We start from the raw sequence: 21,680 nt of genomic DNA, 5'->3' as shown, positions 1-21,680 counted from the left end.
TTTTACAATCATTTAATCTCTGAAAATATTTTTCTTCAATCACCATATTAGAAGCATATTTTGTTAATTTTGTGGTCTCAAACCAGTGAGTTTACCAATGTTCTTCATTAAGAATATGATTAATAGCCAGCAGCAAGCCAGAGCATACCACCCTGCATACCACTGCTGGCTTGCTTCTGAAGCTAAGCAGGGTTGGTCCTGGTCAGTCCTGGTCAGTCCCTGGATGGGAGATCAGATGGTGTTGGAGGGCCAGTAGGAGGCACTCTTTATCTTTAAAGATCTTTACTCTTTAAAATATCCCAATGCCCCAGGGCAGTGATTGGGGACACTACCCTGTGTAGGGTGCCGTCTTTCATATGGGATGTTAAACAGGTCTCCTGACTCTCTGAGGTCATTAAATATCCCATGGCACTTATCGTAGGGGTGTTAACCCCGGTGTCCTGGCTAAATTCCCAATCTGGCCCTAAAACCATCATGGTCACCTAATAATCCCCAGTTTACAATTGGCTCATTCATCCCCCTCCTCTCCCCTGTAACTATTCCCCAAGTCGTTGCTGTAAATGAGAATGTGTTCTCAGTCAACTTACCTGGTAAAATAAATATGGAATTATTGACATTTACTGTCAATATAGCATACTTTTCTTTCCCATTGAATAAAAATATGATGCGAATATTGGGTCGCGACTGAGACAACCTGGTTCAATTTGGATCTTGAGGGAAAACCACTAATACAATAAAACTGCGTAGGTAGGCAACACAACAAATATAATTCAGGGCCCGTATGCAGGGTAGCCTAGTGGTTAGAGTGTTGGACTTATAACCGAAAGGTTGCAAGTTCATATCCCCGAGCTGTCGTTCTGCCCCTGAACAGGCAGTTAACCCACTGTTCCTAGGCCGTCAAGAATTTGTTCTTATCTGACTTGCCTAGTTAAATAAAGGTTAAAAAAAAAAAATTATAAAGTCTCTCAGAGTAGAAGTGATGATCTAGGGTCATGTTGTCCATGTAATATTAATCATTATTATCTAAAAGACAAAACTGATTCTAGATTAGCACTCCTACTATGAGAGCGTTTATGAATACAGGTCCAGATCAGAACCTCGACAAGGAGGTGTTGTATTACTCTTTCTTGAGGCCAGCCTCCACTTTGTCCAGTTGTTCACTGAGGGAGCGGGCTTGCTTCTGTAGCAGGGTGCTGTTCTTTGGGCCGAGCTGGATCTCTGCTGCTTTCCTTAACAAGGTGTTCACCGTGGAGGCTTCTGCGTCACTCTGCTTTAAAAGGACCTGTTATGACAATGGAGAATGTGAGAGTCAGAATGTGACTGACACCTTGCGATATGACTAAGTTGAATTATTCTTGAAAGGTTTTAAAATCTTAATTTCACATCGCAACATGTAGCCTGAATAGCAAACCTTTAATGTAAAGACATGATACAGCCCTGCCAACTGTCAACTATCCTTCAAGTGTCAAATGCCACACTATAATGTTCACAAAATGTACTTCTCCCTCACCCTGGACTGGTCCAGATCAGTAGCCAGGCTCTCTGGGCTGCTGAAGTTGAGGTCTCTGTCCATGACAGAGCGGGTCCTTGTAACAAACTCCTGCACTGCCCTCTGCTGACCGTCAAACTCCTGCCACGAAGACAGGGTCACCTGGGAGACAAACAGAGACATTCAATACACAGACACCCTGACACCTGGGAGACAAACAGACATTCAATACACAGACACCCTGACACCTGGGGACAAACAGACATTCAATACACAGACACCCTGACACCTGGGAGACAAACAGAGACATTCAATACACAGACACCCTGACACCTGGGAGACAAACAGAGACATTCAATACACAGACACCCTGACACCTGGGGACAAACAGAGACATTCAATACACAGACACCCTGACACCTGGGGACAAACAGAGACATTCAATACACAGACACCCTGACACCTGGGGACAAACAGAGACATTCAATACACAGACACCCTGACACCTGGGGACAAAAAAATAGGTGTTTGCACCAATTTGTAAGTCGCTCTGGATAAGAGCGTCTGCTAAATGACTTAAATGTAAATGTAAATGTAAAAGAGACATTCAATACACAGACACCCTGACACCTGGGGGACAAACAGAGACATTCAATACACAGACACCCTGACACCTGGGGACAAACAGAGACATTCAATACACAGACACCCTGACACCTGGGAGACAAACAGAGACATTCAATACACAGACACCCTGACACCTGGGGACAAACAGAGACATTCAATACACAGACACCCTGACACCTGGGGACAAACAGAGACATTCAATACACAGACACCCTGACACCTGGGGACAAACAGAGACATTCAATACACAGACACCCTGACACCTGGGAGACAAACAGAGACATTCAATACACAGACACCCTGACACCTGGGGACAAACAGAGACATTCAATACACAGACACCCTGACACCTGGGGACAAACAGAGACATTCAATACACAGACACCCTGACACCTGGGGACAAACAGAGACATTCAATACACAGACACCCTGACACCTGGGGACAAACAGAGACATTCAATACACAGACACCCTGACACCTGGGAGACAAACAGAGACATTCAATACACAGACACCCTGACACCTGGGGACAAACAGAGACATTCAATACACAGACACCCTGACACCTGGGGACAAACAGAGACATTCAATACACAGACACCCTGACACCTGGGGACAGGGACATACAGGGACATACATGTAATACACAGATGAACAAATGGGGACGTTCAGCACACTTATTAACACCCTGATATGGTCTGCATTGTTACATCTTGAGCAGACAGGTCGTTTCTAATCCACAGCGAAAAATACCACAGGTAAAGAAAGTCCTGGACTGAGAAGCACTTTTAATGGACAATCTCAATTAAATCCGCTTTTTAGTCCAGAACTAAGATGAATCTGTATCTAGGAAACTGACCCTAAAGCTCTGGAACATTGTGCAAGAGGATTTCCAATAACCCCAGACAGTACATTCTGGTGAGAGAGGTCACCTCTAACTCCTGCTCCTGTGAGTCCATGGTGTGGTCCATCTTGCTGAGGGTTGTCTCCAGACTCTGTAGGTCCTGCTGTAAGGACTCCCCCAGCCCCTCCTCAGCCTGTAGCTGATGGCCCCTGGCGATCTGCTGCTGCACATCCTTCCTCTTCATACGCAGACGCTTCAGCTGTTGCTGCACACGGACAAGAGACAATCAAGGTGTACGTGTTGGAATGTCATGCAGATGCTTTACATGTCATATACTGTATTACTGTTTGAAAAAAGAATGCATCAACTGTTCAGTATGACAAGAAAAATGATATTTCCAACAACCACAAAAAAAACATCATTTTATTTCATGAATACAATGTAAAGTTCCAACAGCCAGGGCAAAGTTTGTTGCTCCAACTCAATCATTTTACATCGCATAAACCTTTGAGAATAGTTCAATCTAATCAGAAGCAATGTGCGGCCAGTTATCCATCTAACATAGACGGCCAGTGGTGCTCCACTCCAGTCCGACTTACCTGGTGAACCTGGAGCAGTTGCTGGGCCTCCCTGACGGTCTCAGAGTCCAGTATCCTGGTCACTTCCTGGTGTACCTCCTGCTGACCCTGCACCAGCTCATCCAGCGTACCACGCACCTCCTCCCTGAACTGCACACAGTCCCCCACCGCCAGGACCAACTTCTCAGACTGGGAGACGAAAACACAAGAGAATATATATATTTTTTTAATGAATTCCCATTTCCAAACAAAACAAATGCAGGACTTAAGACACCAAAAATTACTGAGATACCTCGCATTCAAACCAAGGTGCAAGAACAGTGGAGCAAACTAAAGAAGAAAATATATTCAACAACTCTTGCTATAAGGACCATGGAAGTTGGTCAAACAGACTTGGAGACAACACAGAGGAAAGCGAAACAGCCTCACTCAGTGATAAGGAACCCGAGCTGACCCAAACAATCGATAACATATCACCTTGAGGTAGTGATAGTAGTGGATCGATGATGAAACCACAGAGGGAGAGTATCAGGAATGTGGGTGCAATATAATGCTGTGGTTCTGACTGTGTGGCCCGGACAAGGGTTATGCTACAGCGCTGGATACCTGGTTAACAGTATGTTGATTTATATTCGACTATTCTTCAATACGACAGAGATTATATTTAATAGAATAATTCAGCTCCAGGATTGATCCAGATAGACACTGCTAGGACCTGTAATAAGGATCACTAATGTCAATCTGGAGGAGATAGGTTTCTCATGGGACAAACTGTTGCAAAAGACAGACTTCAGCAACAGAAGAGTGTTGCAGCCATCGAGTTCTACATGCAATTCTGACTATGGCTGCAGCCCTATGTCCTACAGTATCTGGAACGACGAGAACTAAGTAAGTAAGTTATGGGTCTTTCCATGTCATTTCAGCAAGCCATGACACCCAACATCTCAGATTGTTCTGAAATCATTTATTTAGTTAGAAATACATAAGACTAGCATTTATGCAACATTCTTGTGTTTAAATATAACTTGATGTGTGAGAAATGAATCTAATTGATTGCACCTAAATTAGCCATTTTAATTCATAGGATTCATATACTATTCAACAAATATAGTACCTAACATCTGATTTTGAACATTTTTTTTAACAATGGGTAAGACTTGAGGAATTCAAAATAAATGGACAAAAGCCACCAACGGACCCCCCATGCCAATCCCACCATAAAAGCCAGTATACAGTATAAGTTCTCTATGTCTGGCAAGTAGTATGGAGCTGCGGCTTGGAGTATTGCTTCTTCAATCTATTCTCAGTGAATTTGGTGATGTTTTTTCCCATCTTCAGAGAAATTAGTCATTGAAGTTGTTAGGTTTATGTCCCATCCTAAATCCTGATTTCACCAGGTTCTGACCACTAGATGGTGGTGTTCCTGTTATTAGCCTTAAAAAATATATATGTTTCTAACTACATACTACAAACAATCTGAGATACTGGGTGTTAAAACTCCTATTCTTTGTGCTTTTTGAGGTGGAACAAACCTTATGTAATGTAATGCCATTCCCAAGCTTAATTTTCTTACCTCAGTTAGATAGAAGAGGAGGCCCTTGAAGTTGGTGGAAAGTTTATTCAGGGCCCCAGCCTGCCTCTGTGCATCTGTCTCAGAGGAGATCTCTATCAGCACAGACAGACGGGATTTTAGCCAGCCCAGGTTCCCCTCCTGCAGCTCTGCATCGTTCCTCAGATCCTGGAGAAGGGAGAGTAAGGTGTCAACGGTTACTGTTCTGTACAGTGTATTTAGCTCAACAGGGTCATAATGAGTAGGGCACACCATTGAAAAACATTTTGAAAAGGAAAGCCCAAGTAGTCCCTCCCTGTTTTAGTCCATTTATGTCAGTTTGGTTCCTAATGAACCCGACGACCCTGATGTCTTTAAAACATAAAGTATATGCATTGTCGTACACACAGGGAGACTCCAACTTACTGTAATGGTGGACTTGACCTGTCCGTACTTGCTGGGGTCATTGGCTCGCTTCCTCAGCAGTCTGAGTTGGCTCTCTTTAGACGATAGCCAGGCTGACAGCTCAGAGAACCTGGGATGAAGATGGGCAAAGTATGATCATACTGTATATCTACCCAATATTTCATTAGGTTTAAATAGTAAATAGATTAGTGGTTTGTTACAGTGGCGTCATTTCAGCTAAACCTAGGGTATGGCAATGTGACAGGGTGGGTGGGGGTGGTTGAGGAAGGGAGGATCCCCCCCACCCAATACATTTTTCAAGCTCATTTAATGTATTTCTACACAATTTAAACATTCCAAAACAGCGAAAACAAGCAACATTTACTACAGCCACTATCACCTAGCCTCATTCCCTTCAGTCGATATTAGGGGATTTATCATTCTACAAACATACAGCAATTAGCTGCTGCTCACTAGTTTAGTGCCGGGATTAAAAACTCTAGTTTAATTTCATGTGAAGTCAAACAGCAGTTACCTAGCCATCTACAGCCATCTTCCACCTCTGTACTGTTTTAAGAGAAACGTTGCTCTGTTCACAGCAGATGCCTTGACTCGATGCGCTCTAAAGACATCCCACCCGCTAAGCCAGCCAGCTAAACTGCATTTCCCTTTTAATCAGGATTGGAATGATTTCAGTAGCCTATTTTAAATTGTTGGTGTTGAGCTACGCTATGGTATGGCAACTGCCATACTCTGCCAAACCCAGTTGACGCCCCTGGTTTGTTATTAGTCAGTGCATAAATATTGATAGTGAGTAATGAGTGACTACGAAAAGGCAGAAAAAGGTCCTTGGACTTGAAACAAAAACAAAACAAAATGTTATGTTATGATGATTAATAAGATAATACAAATCGTCATCATGACAGTCTTGGATCAGCATCGTTGGTGAGGCCTTATTACCTAGTGTTAAACTCCTTCCACTTATCAGGGTGATGCATCAGTTTGTGGTGGGTGCTGTCTATCTCCTCCCGGAGTTCAGAGTAGGCCTTCTTAGAGCTGTCCAGAGTCTGGTGGGCTGGGTCTCTGTCCGGGAGCTTCTGACACAGTTCCTCCATCAACTGTAGTCTCTTCTCACACAGAGACTGAGGACCCTTCTCTCTGAAGAAGCCCTGCAGAAAGGTACATTGTTAATGTGACAAACTCTATCACAGGGAGACATCAAGTGCCAAATACATTGACAATCATCAAACAATAACTTATGTCATGAAATGCAATTTCTCAAATATGCACTGTGGACCAGCACTGTGATTGTGATAGATTTTATTCTACAGGGTAGAGTGACAGTCCCCACACATTCACTGCCTGATATGGGCCAGATCATGTGATCTCGGCAAAGCAAACTGAGTTGCACCATGGAATAGAGATCACTATTAGATCAGGATGGAGACCACAGCCATCAACCCGTCTCACCCTGTGTTCCTTGACCAGCCTCTCGCTCCCCATGCCAGACAGGTGTCTGTTCTCCCTGGTCAGCTCTGACTGACACTCCTGAAGGGAGACCATCAGCTTGCTTCCCTCCACCTCTACCTTCAGTTGCAGCAGGTGGTAGGGCGCCTCTGTCTGGACATCCTGAGAGAGGGAGGGAAGGAAAGAGGGAGGGAAAGAAGTAAAGAGTGAGGGACTCTTTCAGTCTCACTGTTAACCTGAACATACTATACAATGAAGGTCTATCCAGGACTGACGAAGTGCACTAGACATTGAAGAGGAATTTGATAGGCTTTGAATGATTATGATAGCTAGTATGTGTCCTTTCTGTCAACATGGCACCAACCTTCCAGTGTTTGTGCAGTTTCCTGACTGTCTCTTGCAGACTCTGCTGCTCCTGCTCTGGCAGGATGTCTGTCAACTCATCACACGCTTTCAGGAACGCATTGAGGACCCGCTGGTCCAACTGCCCAAAGAACTCCTGCAAATATTGACAAATATTTGTCACTGAGATTTTCCTTATGATCCTACCTCTCCTCCCCTTATCTACTGATTCCCTAGTCAAGATTAGCCTGGTCCAGATCTGTTTGTGCTGTGCAGCCAAGTGTGCAGCCATTGTCATGGCAAACATTAAACATAAGAGTTGGCAATGTCACACAAACAGATCTGGGACCAGGCTAAGTCCAGATCAAACAACATCTAAAACCCTGGTCCTATCCATGAGCAAGCTCTTGTCTTACTGTGTGTTTTCTGAGCAGGTCTTCTGGGTGGCCTCTCTCCGTCAGAGAGGCCTGAGCCACCTTGAGCACCTTCTCCAGCTCGACACGGGACTCATCAAACCTCTTCATTAAGCTGCTGTTGGCCTCCATGTGTTTCCTCCAGTCAGTGGACTCCTTGATCATGGCCTGTGACACACAAATACAGACATACTCACAAGCAGTCTCATCATCACCATCATGTCCTCCAGGGACAGAAAAATGATATTGAATTGAGTTGAACATGCTGTATAGCACGGCTACGTCATTCAGACGCACTCTCCCTCACATTACACAGTGCGCTACATACGTTTCCTCTGTCAAAACCCCATGATTGATTGATTGATCAAGATCGATTATGTTTATTCAGTCATTTCCAAAATTACACACGCCCTAACCTAACCGCGAAGCCTGCAGTGCCATGTATAGTCATGTCTAATACCCGTGAGGACGCCTGCAGGTCAACAACTCTCTTCTGCAGCAGGGCCATGTCCATGTGCTGTAGGGTCTTACTGCTGTCCAGGGTTCTCTGGATGCCCTGATGGTTCTTCTCAATCACTGTCAGACACTTCTTACAGCTCTGGGTGAATGTCACCAGCTCCTGGAGAGGCAGAACCAGGATAGTAGAGTTTAGAGACTTTGGGTTACTAGTAACAACATAAATGGGTCAATTAAGCAATTTGTTCATGTTAACTAATTAGGCGATTAAGTAGAATTATGTTTTGTTTATGTAGAAAGTCGGTCTAACAGTTTGAACGGTAACCAAAAACTAATCCCTCACGTTTCATCACTCATTCTGTTCAACCCCTGACCCTCCTGATCTCACTTGGCATTTCTGTTTGAAGTCCCCAGGGGCCTCTGAGTCCCTGGAGCAGGTGATGTGGCTAGCCTTCTCCAGAGCCTGGTAGAACCCTGTGATGTTCTTCTCCATCTCCTCCAGAGGGGGAAGCAGTGACTGGGCCTCCCGCAGCAGCGGCAGACACCTCTCCCTTATCTGGTGGAAGGGGGACACAGTGAGAGAGGTAGTGTTAAGGTCATCTGGAGAGGAATGGCCGATCGGAAAGACTAGGTGATAGACAAGAGGTAATCACTGATCTAACAAAGTTGGCTTGGTGAAAGCGGGGCTTCCAGTAAATAACTTTCAGCAATCTAGTAATATCTGATCAATGATTATTCCAAGGAAAGGAGGAGGGGAAAGATGCAATTTTGAACAATTCGAACAGGAACAGGTGAGCTGGATGGTCACCTTGCTCATCTCCTCCTTGATAGAAGCCATGACAGCCAGCATCGTTGAGACCTCATCCGGGGATGTGTCCTTGGTCAGTAGTTGGGCGGTGCGGGTGGCTGTCTTACAGGCTGCCTCCATGGCAGGCACTTTGTGCTTGATGTCCTGGAAAGGGATGCGGAAGGACAGAGATCAAACATCGGTCCATTCCTTCTTACTTTAAGTATTTATGTATTCATTAATTGATTTACCATTTACGTAACCGGGAATGTCTATAAAGAACAAATGTTTTGATTTACAATAACAGCCTGATGACATTGCAACAAAGTGAGCCAAGCTGAAAACTTTATAGGTAGTTCAATCAATTTTGAAAGAAAAGCAAATGTGAATGCTCTGTATGTTCTGTGTGCCTTCAGAAAGTATTCATACCACTTAACTTATTCCACATTTTATTATGTTACAGCTGGGTTATATTGAGTTTTATCTCAACCATCTACACACAATACCCCATAATGACAAAGTGAAAACATGATTTTAGAATTTATGCACATTTATTGAAAATGAAATACAGAAATATCTCATTTACATAAGTATTCATACCCCTGAGTCAATACTTTGTAGAAGCACCTTTGGCTGCGATTACAGCTTTGAGTCGTCTTGGGTATGTCTGTATGTTTGGGGTCATTATCCTGTTGGAATATAAATCTTCACCCCAGTCTAAGGTTGTTTGCACTCTGAAGCAAGTTCTCATCAAGGATTTGCCTGTATTTGGCTTCATTCATTTTCCCCCTTTATCCTTACCAGTCTTTCAGACCCTGCCACTGAAAAGCCTCCCCATAGCATGATACTGCCACCACCATGCTTCATGGTAGGAATGGTGTTAGACAGGTAATCTTTTGCCTTATGCTCTCAGTATTTCACATGCTTTTTTGCAAACTCCAGGCACGCCTTTTTATCAGGAGTGACTTCCATTTTACCACTCTCCCATAAAGCCCAGATTGGTGAAGTGCTGTAGAGACTGTTATCCTTCTGGCAGGTTCTCTCATATCCGCCAAGGAACTCTGTACTTCTGTCAGAGGGGTCTTCGGGTTCTTGGGCACCTCCCTGACCAAAGTCTTTCTTGCCCAGTTGCACAGTTTGATCGGACGGCCAGCAGAGTCTGAGTAGTTCCATATTTTTTCAATTTTCCAATGATGGAAACCACTGTGCTCTTGGAAACTTTCAACACTCTAGAAATTGTTTTATAACCTTCCCCAGATATATACCTAATCATCTCGGAGATGTACGGACAGTTATTTGGACATGGTATAGTTTCTGCTCTGACATGCACTGTCAGCTGTGGGACCTTGTATAGACAGGTGTGTTTCTTTCTAAAATCATGTCTAAACAATTGAATTGGCCACAGGTGCTCCAATCAACTTGTAGTGACATTTCAAAGATGATCAAATGAAATTGGATGCACCTGAGCTCAGTTAGAGTTACATAGCAAAGGGATGTGAATACTTATGTAAATTACATATTTCTGTATTCTGTATTTGATTTTCAATAAATTTGCCAAAATGTCTAAAAACATGTATTCACTTTGTCATTGACTTTGTAAGTCGCTCTGGATAAGAGCGTCTGCTAAATGACTTAAATGTAATGTAAATGTCATTATTTTGAATAAGTCAAGGGGTTATAAATATTTTCTTAAAGGCACTGTATGTACGTGATGGGTACCTCAACATCTTGAACGAATGTCCTGACATTCAGGAAGGACACTTGGACAGGGGCAGTCATCTTGTCATTGGTTGCATTCATGAAAGTTTTGAGAGTAGCGATAGAGTCCTGATAGTCCTGTTTCAACTTGTCCACCTCATCCGCTCTAGCATACTGCCATGGAAGCAGTGAATACAATGAATGTCTTTATAATTTGAGCATTCAATGTGAACTTTGCTTATAAAGGCAATACCAAGATCTTTTATGACACGTGAGTCTCACAGCCGAAATAATAGTGGTTAGCCCTGACACATGGCTGTAGACTAATGAGTCTACAGCCATGTTTCATGGCCCAATCCAGAAGTATGCTTCTCAATAATCATAATCTACTGTAGGTGCAGGAAAAATAGGAGATTTAAAAAAATAATTTACATGTTTGACTTTAACGAACAGCTCTCTCCACCTCCCATTGAGAAGAAGCAGCTGCTGCTTAAGGTCCCTGGAGACGGTCTCGTCACATGTCTCAATCAGGAAGTTCCCTGCATCATTCATGTCCATGTGCTGCTGGATCCAGTGAGGAAGGTTCCGGAAGAAGTCCTAGGGTTGAAGAAGAAAGACAGAAACTCTACACAATTGATAGAAATGGCTGTGAGCATAGAATATACAACATTGAATATTCTTTAAAGGGGCCAACAGACATAGTGGGTGTCTATACAGCCAAAAAATAGTATTTTGGCACAGCGCTTCAAGTGTAATGTTGACCCAAAAAGCATATACAGTACCTTCGGAATGTATTCAGACTGCTTGACCTTTTCCACATTTGTTACGTTACAGCCTTATTCTAAAATGGGTTAAATAAAATAAAAATAAAAATAATCTACACACAATACCCCATAATGAGAATGTGAAAACAGGTTTTTAGAAATGTTTGCTAATTTATCAAATATAAAAAACAGAAATACCTTAATTACATAAGTATTCAGACCCTTTGCTATGAGACTCTAAATTGAGCTCCGGTGCATCCTGTTTCCATTGATCATCCTTGATATGTTTCTACAACTTGATTGGAGTCCACCTGTGGTAAATTAAATTGATATGACATGATTTGGAAAGGCACACACCTGTCTATATAAGGTCCTACAGTTCATGTCAGAGCAAAAACCAAGCCATGAGGTCAAAGGAGATAGGATTGTGTTGAGGTGCAGATCTGGGGAAGGGTACCTGAAGCTTTGAAGGTCCGCAAGAACACAGTGTCCTCCATCATTCTTAAATGGAAGAAGTTTGGATCCACCAAGACTCTTCCTACAGCTGGCACCCTGGCCAAACTGAGCAATCGAGGGAGAAGAGCCTTGGTCAGGGAGGTGACCAAGAACCCGATAGTCACTCTGACTGAGCGACAGAGTTCCTCTGTGGAGATGAGAGTACCTTCCATAAAGGCAACCATCTCTGCAGCACTCCACCAATCAGGCCTCTATGGTAGCCAGACGGAAGCCACTTCTCAGTAAAAGGCACATGACAGCCCGCTTGGAGTTTGCCAAAAGGCACCTAAAGGACTCAGACCATGAAAAACAAGATTCTCTGGTCTGTTGAAACCAAGACTGAATGCCAAGCGTCACATCTGGAGGAAACCTACGGAGGAAACCTACGGTGAAGCATGGTGGTGGCAGCGTTATGCTGTGGGGATGTTTTTCAGTGGCAGGGAGACTAGTCAGGATTGAAGGAAAGATAAACGGAATAAAGTACAGAGAGATCCTTGATGAAAACCTGCTCCAGAGCACTCAGCAAAGGTTCACCTTCCAACAGGACAACAACCCTAAGCACACAGCCAAGACAACGCAGGAGTGGCTTCGGGACAAGTCTCTGAATGTCCTTGAGTGGGCCAGCCAGAGCTCAAACTTGAACCCGATCAAACATCTCTGGAGAGACCTGAAAATAGCTGTGCATCGAAGCTCCCCATCCAACCTGACAGAGTTTGAGAGGATCTGCAGAGAAGAAAGGGAGAAATTCCCCAAATACAGGTGTGCCAAGCTTGTAGCATCATACCCAAGAAGACTCGAGGCTGTAACCGCAGTGAAACAAAGTAATGAGTAAAGGGTCTGAATACTTATTTAAATGTGACCCGTTTCAGGAAACTAGGCGTATGTATTGGGTCACTACTTCACAGGGGAGCCATATGAACATAACACTTTTTTTTTCAAAATGTGTTTTTTTGGGGCAGAAATGCCTTCTCAAACATATGAACTTTCATGTGCCTTAATAACAAACTTGTATGACATCTGTAAATACAAATAAAATTGTTAAATTACGAGCCTAGTTGGTTTAGCCACAGAAAATGTGAGCAACCTTCCCGCTAGCCATTATTGGCTAAAATCATGAGTGGGCTGGACATGCCGAGAGATGAATTTGGATTGGTCTGCCATATAGCAGTAATCCTGTCTACACCGACTTTTGTATTTATTTTATCTGTAGTAAATCTGCATAAACCTAATCTCAAGTTAAAGTGTACTGTTAGCTAGCTAACGTTAGCTGGCTGGCTTGCTAGCTAACGTTACGTGTATGCTCTCCACTTCTTGGAGGACAGAGTTTTGAAATCAGTGGAATTCGAGTATGACAGCTAAGGAGATGGAGAAAACACCTGCCTCTGGATTACATCTTCAAACTAAGGGCAACCATGGCATCCGACAGGAGATGTGTCCAACCATGATGTAAAATAGTCTAGCAAGCTACATTTTCAGATATTATACGTTTCTAACTTTAACATAAAGTATTTTCATTTAAAGTGTACTGTTAGCTAGCTTACAAATGTTAGCTGGCTCGCTAACTAACGTTACGTGTATGATCTTATAATTCGTATCTCAAAGCCACTAGTTATAGCCTAATGTTAGCTAGCTAAAGGTAGTAACGCCATGAGTTGGGATTATGGTTCATTGTTTACCTAGCTAGCTAGCAACATGTCTTAACAAAAGGCTCTTGTTTTAGTGTGCCAGAGCGCAAAATAACTGATGAATTTATGAACGCTCAACACCCATTGAATATGGCTGGTGTCAGTAAACGTAGGCAAAAAAGCAGATGAAATTGTTGCCAACTACACAGTTAAAGTCACCAACGCTCTGGATAACATGAAAACAGCCTAACCAGCTCTGCTAGGGCGAGAAAAATGGTCAGAGTGGGGTTTTCTCTCATTATGTGTCTGGAAGTAGCTAGCAAGCTAGCCAATGTTAGCCAGTTAGCTTTGGTGCTTGACTGCCGTTGTGAGGTCAGAATGTTCGGATCAACCCTACTCCTCGGCCAGAGCGCCCAGTGTGCGCTCTGAACGCGAAACGATCTGGATTTACGTATGGACAATTTGAAAGCACAGTTGCAGTCACCAACGCTCTGGATAACATAACAGCCTAACCAGCTCTGCTAGGGCGAGTAATGTTCAGTGAGCTGTTCTCTCTCACTTAGATGTCTGGAAGTAGCTAGCAAGTTAGCTTGCATGCTTGACTGCTGTTGTTAGTATATTCGGATCAACCCTTAAAGAGATGGCTGAGGCTAAAGCTTAAGAGAGTGTGAACGATGCTGAATGGTGTAGACAAAGAAGGGCTCTTAAATAGCAGTACCAAAATATTCAAAGGGCATTTTCTCAAATATAAGTTTAGAAGTCCATCAACTTTCAAAGCAAAATGACTTTCTAATTGTCCCTCAACTGTAGTGTTTGATATTCCATTGTGTAGCTCTGAGTTTTATACAATGTAAAAAACACAATTTCAAATTTTGCTACATAAGACCAATTTGAGCCGGACATCACAAATGTGATATTTCAGTTTTATTTTATTTTATACATTTGCAAAGAATAATTCGAACCTGTTTTCGGTTTGTCATCATGGGGTATTGTGTGTAGATTGATGAGATAAACCTTTTTTTAAATACACTTTAGAATAAGGCTGTAACGTAACAAAACGTTGAAAAAGTCAAGGGGTCTGAATTACTTTCCAAATGCACTGTAAATCCAATAAGAAAAAAGTGAATGGGAGGTAAAAAATGTAAGCTGAGAGTATTTTTTATTCCAAAACATCAATTGTTGTCATGGAATAAAGATACTCTTAGCTTAAATGTTTCCCTCTTTGCCTCTGCCACCCACCCAGCCTCATGCTCACCCGTTTTTTGTTCTCTGACTGGTTGAGCATCTGCTCTGCGTCCTCCAGCCAGGCCTGCAGTCCAGCCACCGTGCTGCTGTACTTCTCCCAGTTAGAGATGACCTCCTCCAGCATGCTCCTCACGCTACGCACCTCCACCGACAGGTTCCTCCACTGGGCCGACGTGTCCGACAGGAACTTACCCACCCCCTCCGCTTCCTCAGCTGAAAGAAAACATCATGGAGTCAGTTCTCTCTTCATCATGACATACGATTTTTCAGTGGTTAATTGGGTCACGTACCAACCCATTACTCAAGATCTTATTAACAGAGCCTAGTATAGAGATGTTTCAAGGCTGTTGGATGAGCCAAGCAAGTCAAGACAGCAAGGTATTTGCATTTGTAGTGTTTCACATTCCAAGACTTACTGTGACTATTGTTACTGTATCATGCAAAGAGTAATTGTGTTACAGGAAATGATCTTTGTGGAAGAATATAGAGTAGTCAGTTCGTAAACAGCCAGGCGCAGTGAGATTCTATCAGATTTCTTGGATTTATGTTAGACCAGTGAACCACTAGTGCACAGCAAATCAAAGGCTAGTGTGGTCACCATGTTACCTATTGTATATCAATACCAAATGAATCTAGACTTACCTTTCCTACTGATCTTAATGCCTAGAATATGAAATCAACAGTTAGCACATTTAGCCCTCTCTGACAGACAACATTCAATCAAAGCACATCTGAGTTAAACACACACAAAAGAAAAACCACCCTACCTGAACCATCAGACTTGATGTAGACATCTGCAGCTTGCCTGAGTGCCTTAAATGTTGTCTCATACTGTTCAAAGAACTTGTGTCCATCAATGAAGGACTGTTGGGAATGATGGTGAGATAAGCATGGAATTATCATGAGGATACGATTGGAACAGTATCCATTGGAAATTAGCTTGGTGGTTCCAGATCTGTTTGTGCTGTCTTACCAACTCCCATAGTCATTTTCATGGCACACATGAGGTCGGCTAAACAACACAAATAGATCTAGACCACCAGGCTACCACAAACCAGTAACAACTAATGGAAAGGCCAACTCACAATGTAGCTATGCAGCAGTAGTTCCACGGAGTCACGGCGGCCATATTTGATGATCCAGGACTTGAGCTTGGACTCAGCCAGGATGAGAAACGCCATCAGACGGTACTTCATCTCCCAGAATTCCAGTTTGATCAGGTGGGCATGAGATGATGTGGACACATAGTTGAACCTGTTTGACAAAATAGAAAATCCATATTAACATTCTTATCAAACTGATCAATATCAGTCTTATTTAAGTCATGTCATATTGTCCCTGATCTGTTTGTGTTTTCTTGTCAACTCATGGGTTGACAACGACCGTAGGAGTTGGCAAGACAGCACAAACAGATAAGGGATCAGGCTAATATTGTCCAGAGACATCCATAGATGTGTTACAGCATTAACACTAATGTAGAGATGACTGAAGGATGACTAACCTCTCGGCCATGTCTTGGAGCTGTTCAGAGGGGACAGGGACCCCGTTCACAGATCTGTCTCTGTGGATCTGCTGGAACGTCTGCTGGTGGGATTCCAAGTTCTTCAGTACCTCCTAAAAACACATATCCACATACATGCACGCTAAAATAAAAAAACTTGTTGAATCATTTAGACTAGAAACGGGTGCAACATCCATAACATCATTGTGACTTTGTCATCTTTTCTTATATGACCAACAAAACCAAGAATTTTGAGATTTGCTGTACCTTCGCACAACGCCTATCCAAGGATCGTTTTTACCACAGCACATGTACATATTATGAGATTTGCTCTTGCTGAATACCTTGTGCTGCTCCAGCTTCCTGTGGATCACGTTGGCTGTCTCTTCATGGGCTTGTTGGATGGGAATCTCCTCTCTCAAGGCGATCTCAGCTCGATGCAGCCAGGCTCCGATCACCCCCAGTGGGCCAGGCAACGACTTATCCAGATGGATGTGCCAGTCCAGGAGCTAGTATAGGCAAATATTACATGTCCAAAGACTTTGAGCAGGTGCTGGATAAAAGTACAAGTCTGCAAAATGTGGCAAAAACTGCGATCTATGCTCCCATGTGGTTTGTTAGTGATATTGTTTCGACCACTCGGGTCATCTTCAAGTTTCAGTCCAGGAGCTGCAACAGCCACTCATTACAGCCAGAACAATCAATACAATCGAGGCATTAGCATTAAACATGCTGTTTAAAAAGCAGGTGGTGCTTAAAAAGGTTTCCACATGTTCTCAAGCATCTACTCCAGTGGATGGCCACAGTGCTGCGCTACTCCAGTCCACAGTCCATATAGGCTGGGGACACTCTATCAAGTGAACAAAACCCTTTCTGTTCCCCTCGCTCCAAAACTCGCATGCCCTCTTAATGAGCGCTCCTTCGAAAGCTTACGCCTCACTGAACACTCGTTCAGTTTATTATGATAGCTATCTGGGCTCACATTCTGCAATGCAAGTCTCAGTCTAACTAATAAACACAGGGCAAATGAAAATGAGTTGGCGGACAAAAATAACAATTTCTCAATGACAAAGGTTACAGTCTATTTATAATGGTCTCTGTGGGCCGGTTTCCCAGACAGAGATAAAGCCTAGTCCTGGACTAAAAAGCTATTTCAATGGTGATCCTCCATATAGTACGCTCTCTAATCCATAACTACAGTGGACTTGATCTGTGTCTGTGAAATTGGCCCTTTTGAGTCTGGCCCATAGATTGTGTGTAGTCTTGGGCTGGTTGTGCAGTAGCCTGGTGGACTATCTTTGTAAATAAGAGTTGACTGAAGCAATACGGGATCAGGCTAGTTGTCCAGGGGTCCATAGACAGCAATACACTGACTCACCCTGATAGAGACACGTTCCCACGCTTGTTTGACCAGGGCCTGGTCTACAGACAGCTTCCCATCCCTGTGCACCGGCTGCAGCAGAGGCTCTGTCTGTTTCTTCTTTATCTCATACTGCACACGGAAACTCTTGAAGCCCTGGAGCAAAGTAGAAACACGAGTATTAGAGGTGTTCCATTCACATTGAGTATATGACACACAGGAACGTAGAGCTCAGTCAAATATGGGCCTGTTCTTAATAGTCTTTCCTTGATTTTTAGTGCCCTCTTCCCACATCCTTTTTTAAAACGTCAGCGAGGACATGAAGGTACAAGAAATTGATGAAGGATTATTGAGAAAGAGTCATGGTGTTTACGACGCTCTGTCTCTTCCCTGGTCAAATGGTACTAACCTGGTACTTGTCTGTCAGGTTGCCCTCTGCCCCCTGGACTCGCAGCACGTCCCTCTCCAGTTGATCCAGCCACACCTTCAGTTCTCTCAGAACCTTACGCTCTTCTCTCTGGGAAGTCAGTTAACAACACAGCATTCAGATGACACATAATATTCAGGTAATACAATGCACCATTATTCTTCCTCTCTCAACCCGAACAGAATTCTCAACAAACTACATACAGTGAAACCACTCCTACCAAAACCTTCCAAATAGATTTCCAATACCACAGCAAGCACAATAAGATTCAAAGCAAAATAACAATCCCTGATGAATCTATGTATTCAGTGACAACATACCTCAAGCATTTGCTCTATATCTTGAGGACCATACTATCCAGGAAAGAAAGCCACACAAAGAGATGCAAACAAACAGACAGCACAGAAAGGCATTAGTGGCAGCGAGAGAGAGAGAGAGAGAGAGAGAGAGAGAGAGAGAGAGAGAGAGAGAGAGAGAGAGAGCAAAATCAAAGCGAAGCCATGACAAACATAAAGAAGAGGAAATATAGCACACTGCAGGCAGACACTACACTACATGGGCATGGATGGACTTACCCGTAGGTTTGGGATAGAGAGTGCAAAACTTGGAAAGTTGCGAAGAAGCAGCTTCAAATGCAACAGGAAAGATAACATAAGATGGAGGGAGAGCGTGACGGAGAGATGGAGTGAGTGAATGGCGTAATGCACAATGAGGAAAGTAAGATGATTGCCGAGTTCATGCAATGACAAATTGTTTTTATGTATCTTTTTTCATTAAAGCTGTCGTTGGTGTGATGGGAAATATGGTTAGCAACAAGCATTAGCATACTGAAAACACAAATACAATAGCAGATACAACAATACAATAACAGAGTACATAAAGTATTACAACAATGAGGGTGCCAGTATTAGTTAGCCACTTGATAGTAAATATACTGTAGCTGGGTAAACTAGAACAATCATACTGAAAACGCAAATACAATAGAAGACAAAAGAAAACAAAAGCAGAGAAAAGTACTTATGGGAGAGGTGGTTCTAATCCTGGATGCTGATTGGTTCAAACGGAATTCCAGCCGGTATCTATTCCACAAGTTACCACCGGCTAAATCTATGATGTTAAAATGCCTATTTACTCTGTTCCATCTGACTGCGCAATCCACTGTCTCATCAGCTCAGTCAGGCAATTTATATACTAGATCTACCCCGTAAAAAGCATCTAGACTTGACCTCCTATTTCTTTTAGACGAGCATTTGGTTTTCAACAGCGGAGATTTATAATAACCTTGCTGTCTGTCTCTCTGACATTTGAGACATTGTTTCAATATTAAAATTCGATCTCCAGCTGTCCTATGGTAATGAACATGTCGGCAGTCAGGACAAGACAGACAGGCTGGCATCTTTTATCAGCCAGTCGAAATCATGAATTACCATAATTTTTGTGGATATATACAAAGAAATCTCAATAGAAAAACAAAAAATGCAGCTAGTTTGCTGTCATTCCAGCTTTAGTTTGAAGTGATTGTGTTAGCCGTGTAGTTGGGTATCTCTTCTGAACAATGGTCTGGTGAGAGAGACAATGCTCTATGCCAGACGAAATCTCACATCATAAGGTCATTGTTATGGATGTATCCAAAGAAAGATCCCCAGTTGGCTAGCCAGCAAGCAAGGGATAAGGACGTTGCCAGCCATCATGGCAACGAAACATTTAGAACGAACAACTGGGTCATGTCCATAGATTTAGAACAAAAAGACTTAACGACAGGGTCTCGTCTCTGGCAACCAAACCTTGGGAACGATTAAATAGTATTAATTAATAAATTCATCCAAATAACTATTTTAATGAAAATATGTCAATCATTATTTGAATATGTTGGTAACCCGTTGTATAAAAGTGATAATACCCTCGAAGCCAGTGTTTGGAGGATATATTGGCACGGTTTGCCGGCCCGAGACGAACAAAACCCGTGCCAATATATCCTCCAAACACTGGCTTCTCAGGCATTATCACTTAAATAAAGCATTACAACACAACACTGAGTTTGCCCATGCCAATACAGTACTTGACTCAGGACTACAGTGAATATAGCTTGGTACCTCATCTTCCTGTCCATCTGTCTCGGAGTGGTGGGGGTTGGGGTAGTGCTTGAGGAACTGAGCAACATATGTCATGATGGACTTCTCATCCGGTTTATCTACATCCACATCTGCAGAAGAAGAGAGTGAGAGAGAGAGTCTGGCGTGAAAGTAGTAAATATTAAAACAATGGCATTAGTGGTATCCATCAAGCAAACTACAGTATGTCAATTAAGTATGATTGATCTGTGTATAGGTCTATATGTCTATCCCTGTTCTCTCCTCTCTGCACAGACCATACAAACGCTCCACACCGCGTGGCCGCGGCCACCCTAATCTGGTGGTCCCAGCGCGCACGACCCACGTGGAGTTCCAGGTCTCTGGTAGCCTCTGGAACTGCCTGATTTGCGGCCAACAAGGCAGAGTTCATCTCAGCCTATGCCTCCCTCCAGTCCCTCGACTTCTTGGCACTGACGGAAACATGGATCACCACAGATAACACTGCTACTCCTACTGCTCTCTCTTCGTCCGCCCACGTGTTCTCGCACACCCCGAGAGCTTCTGGTCAGCGGGGTGGTGGCACCGGGATCCTCATCTCTCCCAAGTGGTCATTCTCTCTTTCTCCCCTTACCCATCTGTCTATCGCCTCCTTTGAATTTCATGCTGTCACAGTTACCAGCCCTTTCAAGCTTAACATCCTTATCATTTATCGCCCTCCAGGTCCCCTCGGAGAGTTCATCAAATGAGCTTGATGCCTTTCCTGAGGACGGCTCACCTCTCACAGTTCTGGGCGACTTTAACCTCCCCACGTCTACCTTTGACTCATTCCTCTCTGCCTCCTTCTTTCCACTCCTCTCCTCTTTTGACCTCACCCTCTCACCTTCCCCCCCCTACTCACAAGGCAGGCAATACGCTCGACCTCATCTTTACTAGGTGCTGTTCTTCCACTAACCTCATTGCAACTCCCCTCCAAGTCTCCGACCACTACCTTGTATCCTTTTCCCTCTCGCTCTCATCCAACACTTCCCACACTGCCCCTACTCGGATGGTATCGCGCCGTCCCAACCTTCGCTCTCTCTCCCCCGCTACTCTCTCCTCTTCCATCCTATCATCTCTTCCCTCTGCTCAAACCTTCTCCACCCTATCTCCTGATTCTGCCTCCTCAACCCTCCTCTCCTCCCTTTCTGCATCCTTTGACTCTCTATGTCCCCTATCCTCCAGGCCGGCTCGGTCCTCCCCTCCCGCTCCGTGGCTCGACGACTCATTGCGAGCTCACAGAACAGGGCTCTGGGCAGCCGAGCGGAAATGGAGGAAAACTCACCTCCCTGCGGACCTGGCATCCTTTCACTCCCTCCTCTCTACATTTTCCTCCTCTGTCTCTGCTGCTAAAGCCACTTTCTACCACTCTAAATTCCAAGCATCTGCCTCTAACCCTAGGAAGCTCTTTGCCACCTTCTCCTCCCTCCTGAATCCCCCCCCCCTCCTCCCTCTCTGCAGATGACTTCATCAACCATTTTGAAAAGAAGGTCGACGACA

The 21,680-nt window shown here is 43.7% G+C and overlaps 1 protein-coding gene across 5 annotated transcripts in view; it reads right to left on the bottom strand.

Annotated features, from left to right (window-relative positions):
• Positions 1 to 21,680, bottom strand: part of syne1b (spectrin repeat containing, nuclear envelope 1b) — a 151,176-nt gene that overhangs the window by 101,292 nt on the left and 28,204 nt on the right. For all 5 annotated transcript variants that reach the window (XM_035743513.2, XM_035743516.2, XM_035743512.2 and 2 more), the window contains exons 8-31: positions 20,166 to 20,275; positions 18,055 to 18,162; positions 17,664 to 17,801; positions 16,630 to 16,794; positions 16,286 to 16,398; positions 15,870 to 16,038; positions 15,552 to 15,648; positions 15,427 to 15,447; positions 14,795 to 14,997; positions 11,088 to 11,252; positions 10,677 to 10,829; positions 8,979 to 9,122; positions 8,559 to 8,726; positions 8,175 to 8,333; positions 7,718 to 7,882; positions 7,324 to 7,458; positions 6,963 to 7,121; positions 6,453 to 6,661; positions 5,514 to 5,622; positions 5,112 to 5,276; positions 3,560 to 3,727; positions 3,049 to 3,225; positions 1,511 to 1,651; positions 1,122 to 1,282 (exon numbers count right to left, since the gene is read on the bottom strand). In XM_035743513.2, coding sequence (XP_035599406.1) covers positions 1,122 to 1,282; positions 1,511 to 1,651; positions 3,049 to 3,225; positions 3,560 to 3,727; positions 5,112 to 5,276; positions 5,514 to 5,622; positions 6,453 to 6,661; positions 6,963 to 7,121; positions 7,324 to 7,458; positions 7,718 to 7,882; positions 8,175 to 8,333; positions 8,559 to 8,726; positions 8,979 to 9,122; positions 10,677 to 10,829; positions 11,088 to 11,252; positions 14,795 to 14,997; positions 15,427 to 15,447; positions 15,552 to 15,648; positions 15,870 to 16,038; positions 16,286 to 16,398; positions 16,630 to 16,794; positions 17,664 to 17,801; positions 18,055 to 18,162; positions 20,166 to 20,275 — 3,502 coding nt within the window. The remainder of the gene's footprint in view (positions 1 to 1,121; positions 1,283 to 1,510; positions 1,652 to 3,048; positions 3,226 to 3,559; positions 3,728 to 5,111; positions 5,277 to 5,513; positions 5,623 to 6,452; positions 6,662 to 6,962; positions 7,122 to 7,323; positions 7,459 to 7,717; positions 7,883 to 8,174; positions 8,334 to 8,558; positions 8,727 to 8,978; positions 9,123 to 10,676; positions 10,830 to 11,087; positions 11,253 to 14,794; positions 14,998 to 15,426; positions 15,448 to 15,551; positions 15,649 to 15,869; positions 16,039 to 16,285; positions 16,399 to 16,629; positions 16,795 to 17,663; positions 17,802 to 18,054; positions 18,163 to 20,165; positions 20,276 to 21,680) is intronic.

Source organism: Oncorhynchus keta, chromosome 29 (genome assembly GCF_023373465.1).
Source record: "Oncorhynchus keta strain PuntledgeMale-10-30-2019 chromosome 29, Oket_V2, whole genome shotgun sequence".
In the NCBI taxonomy this organism is placed as follows: domain Eukaryota; kingdom Metazoa; phylum Chordata; class Actinopteri; order Salmoniformes; family Salmonidae; genus Oncorhynchus; species Oncorhynchus keta.
The sequence above is the reverse complement of the archived record's forward strand: the minus strand, read 5'-3'. Positions and strand labels throughout refer to the sequence as shown.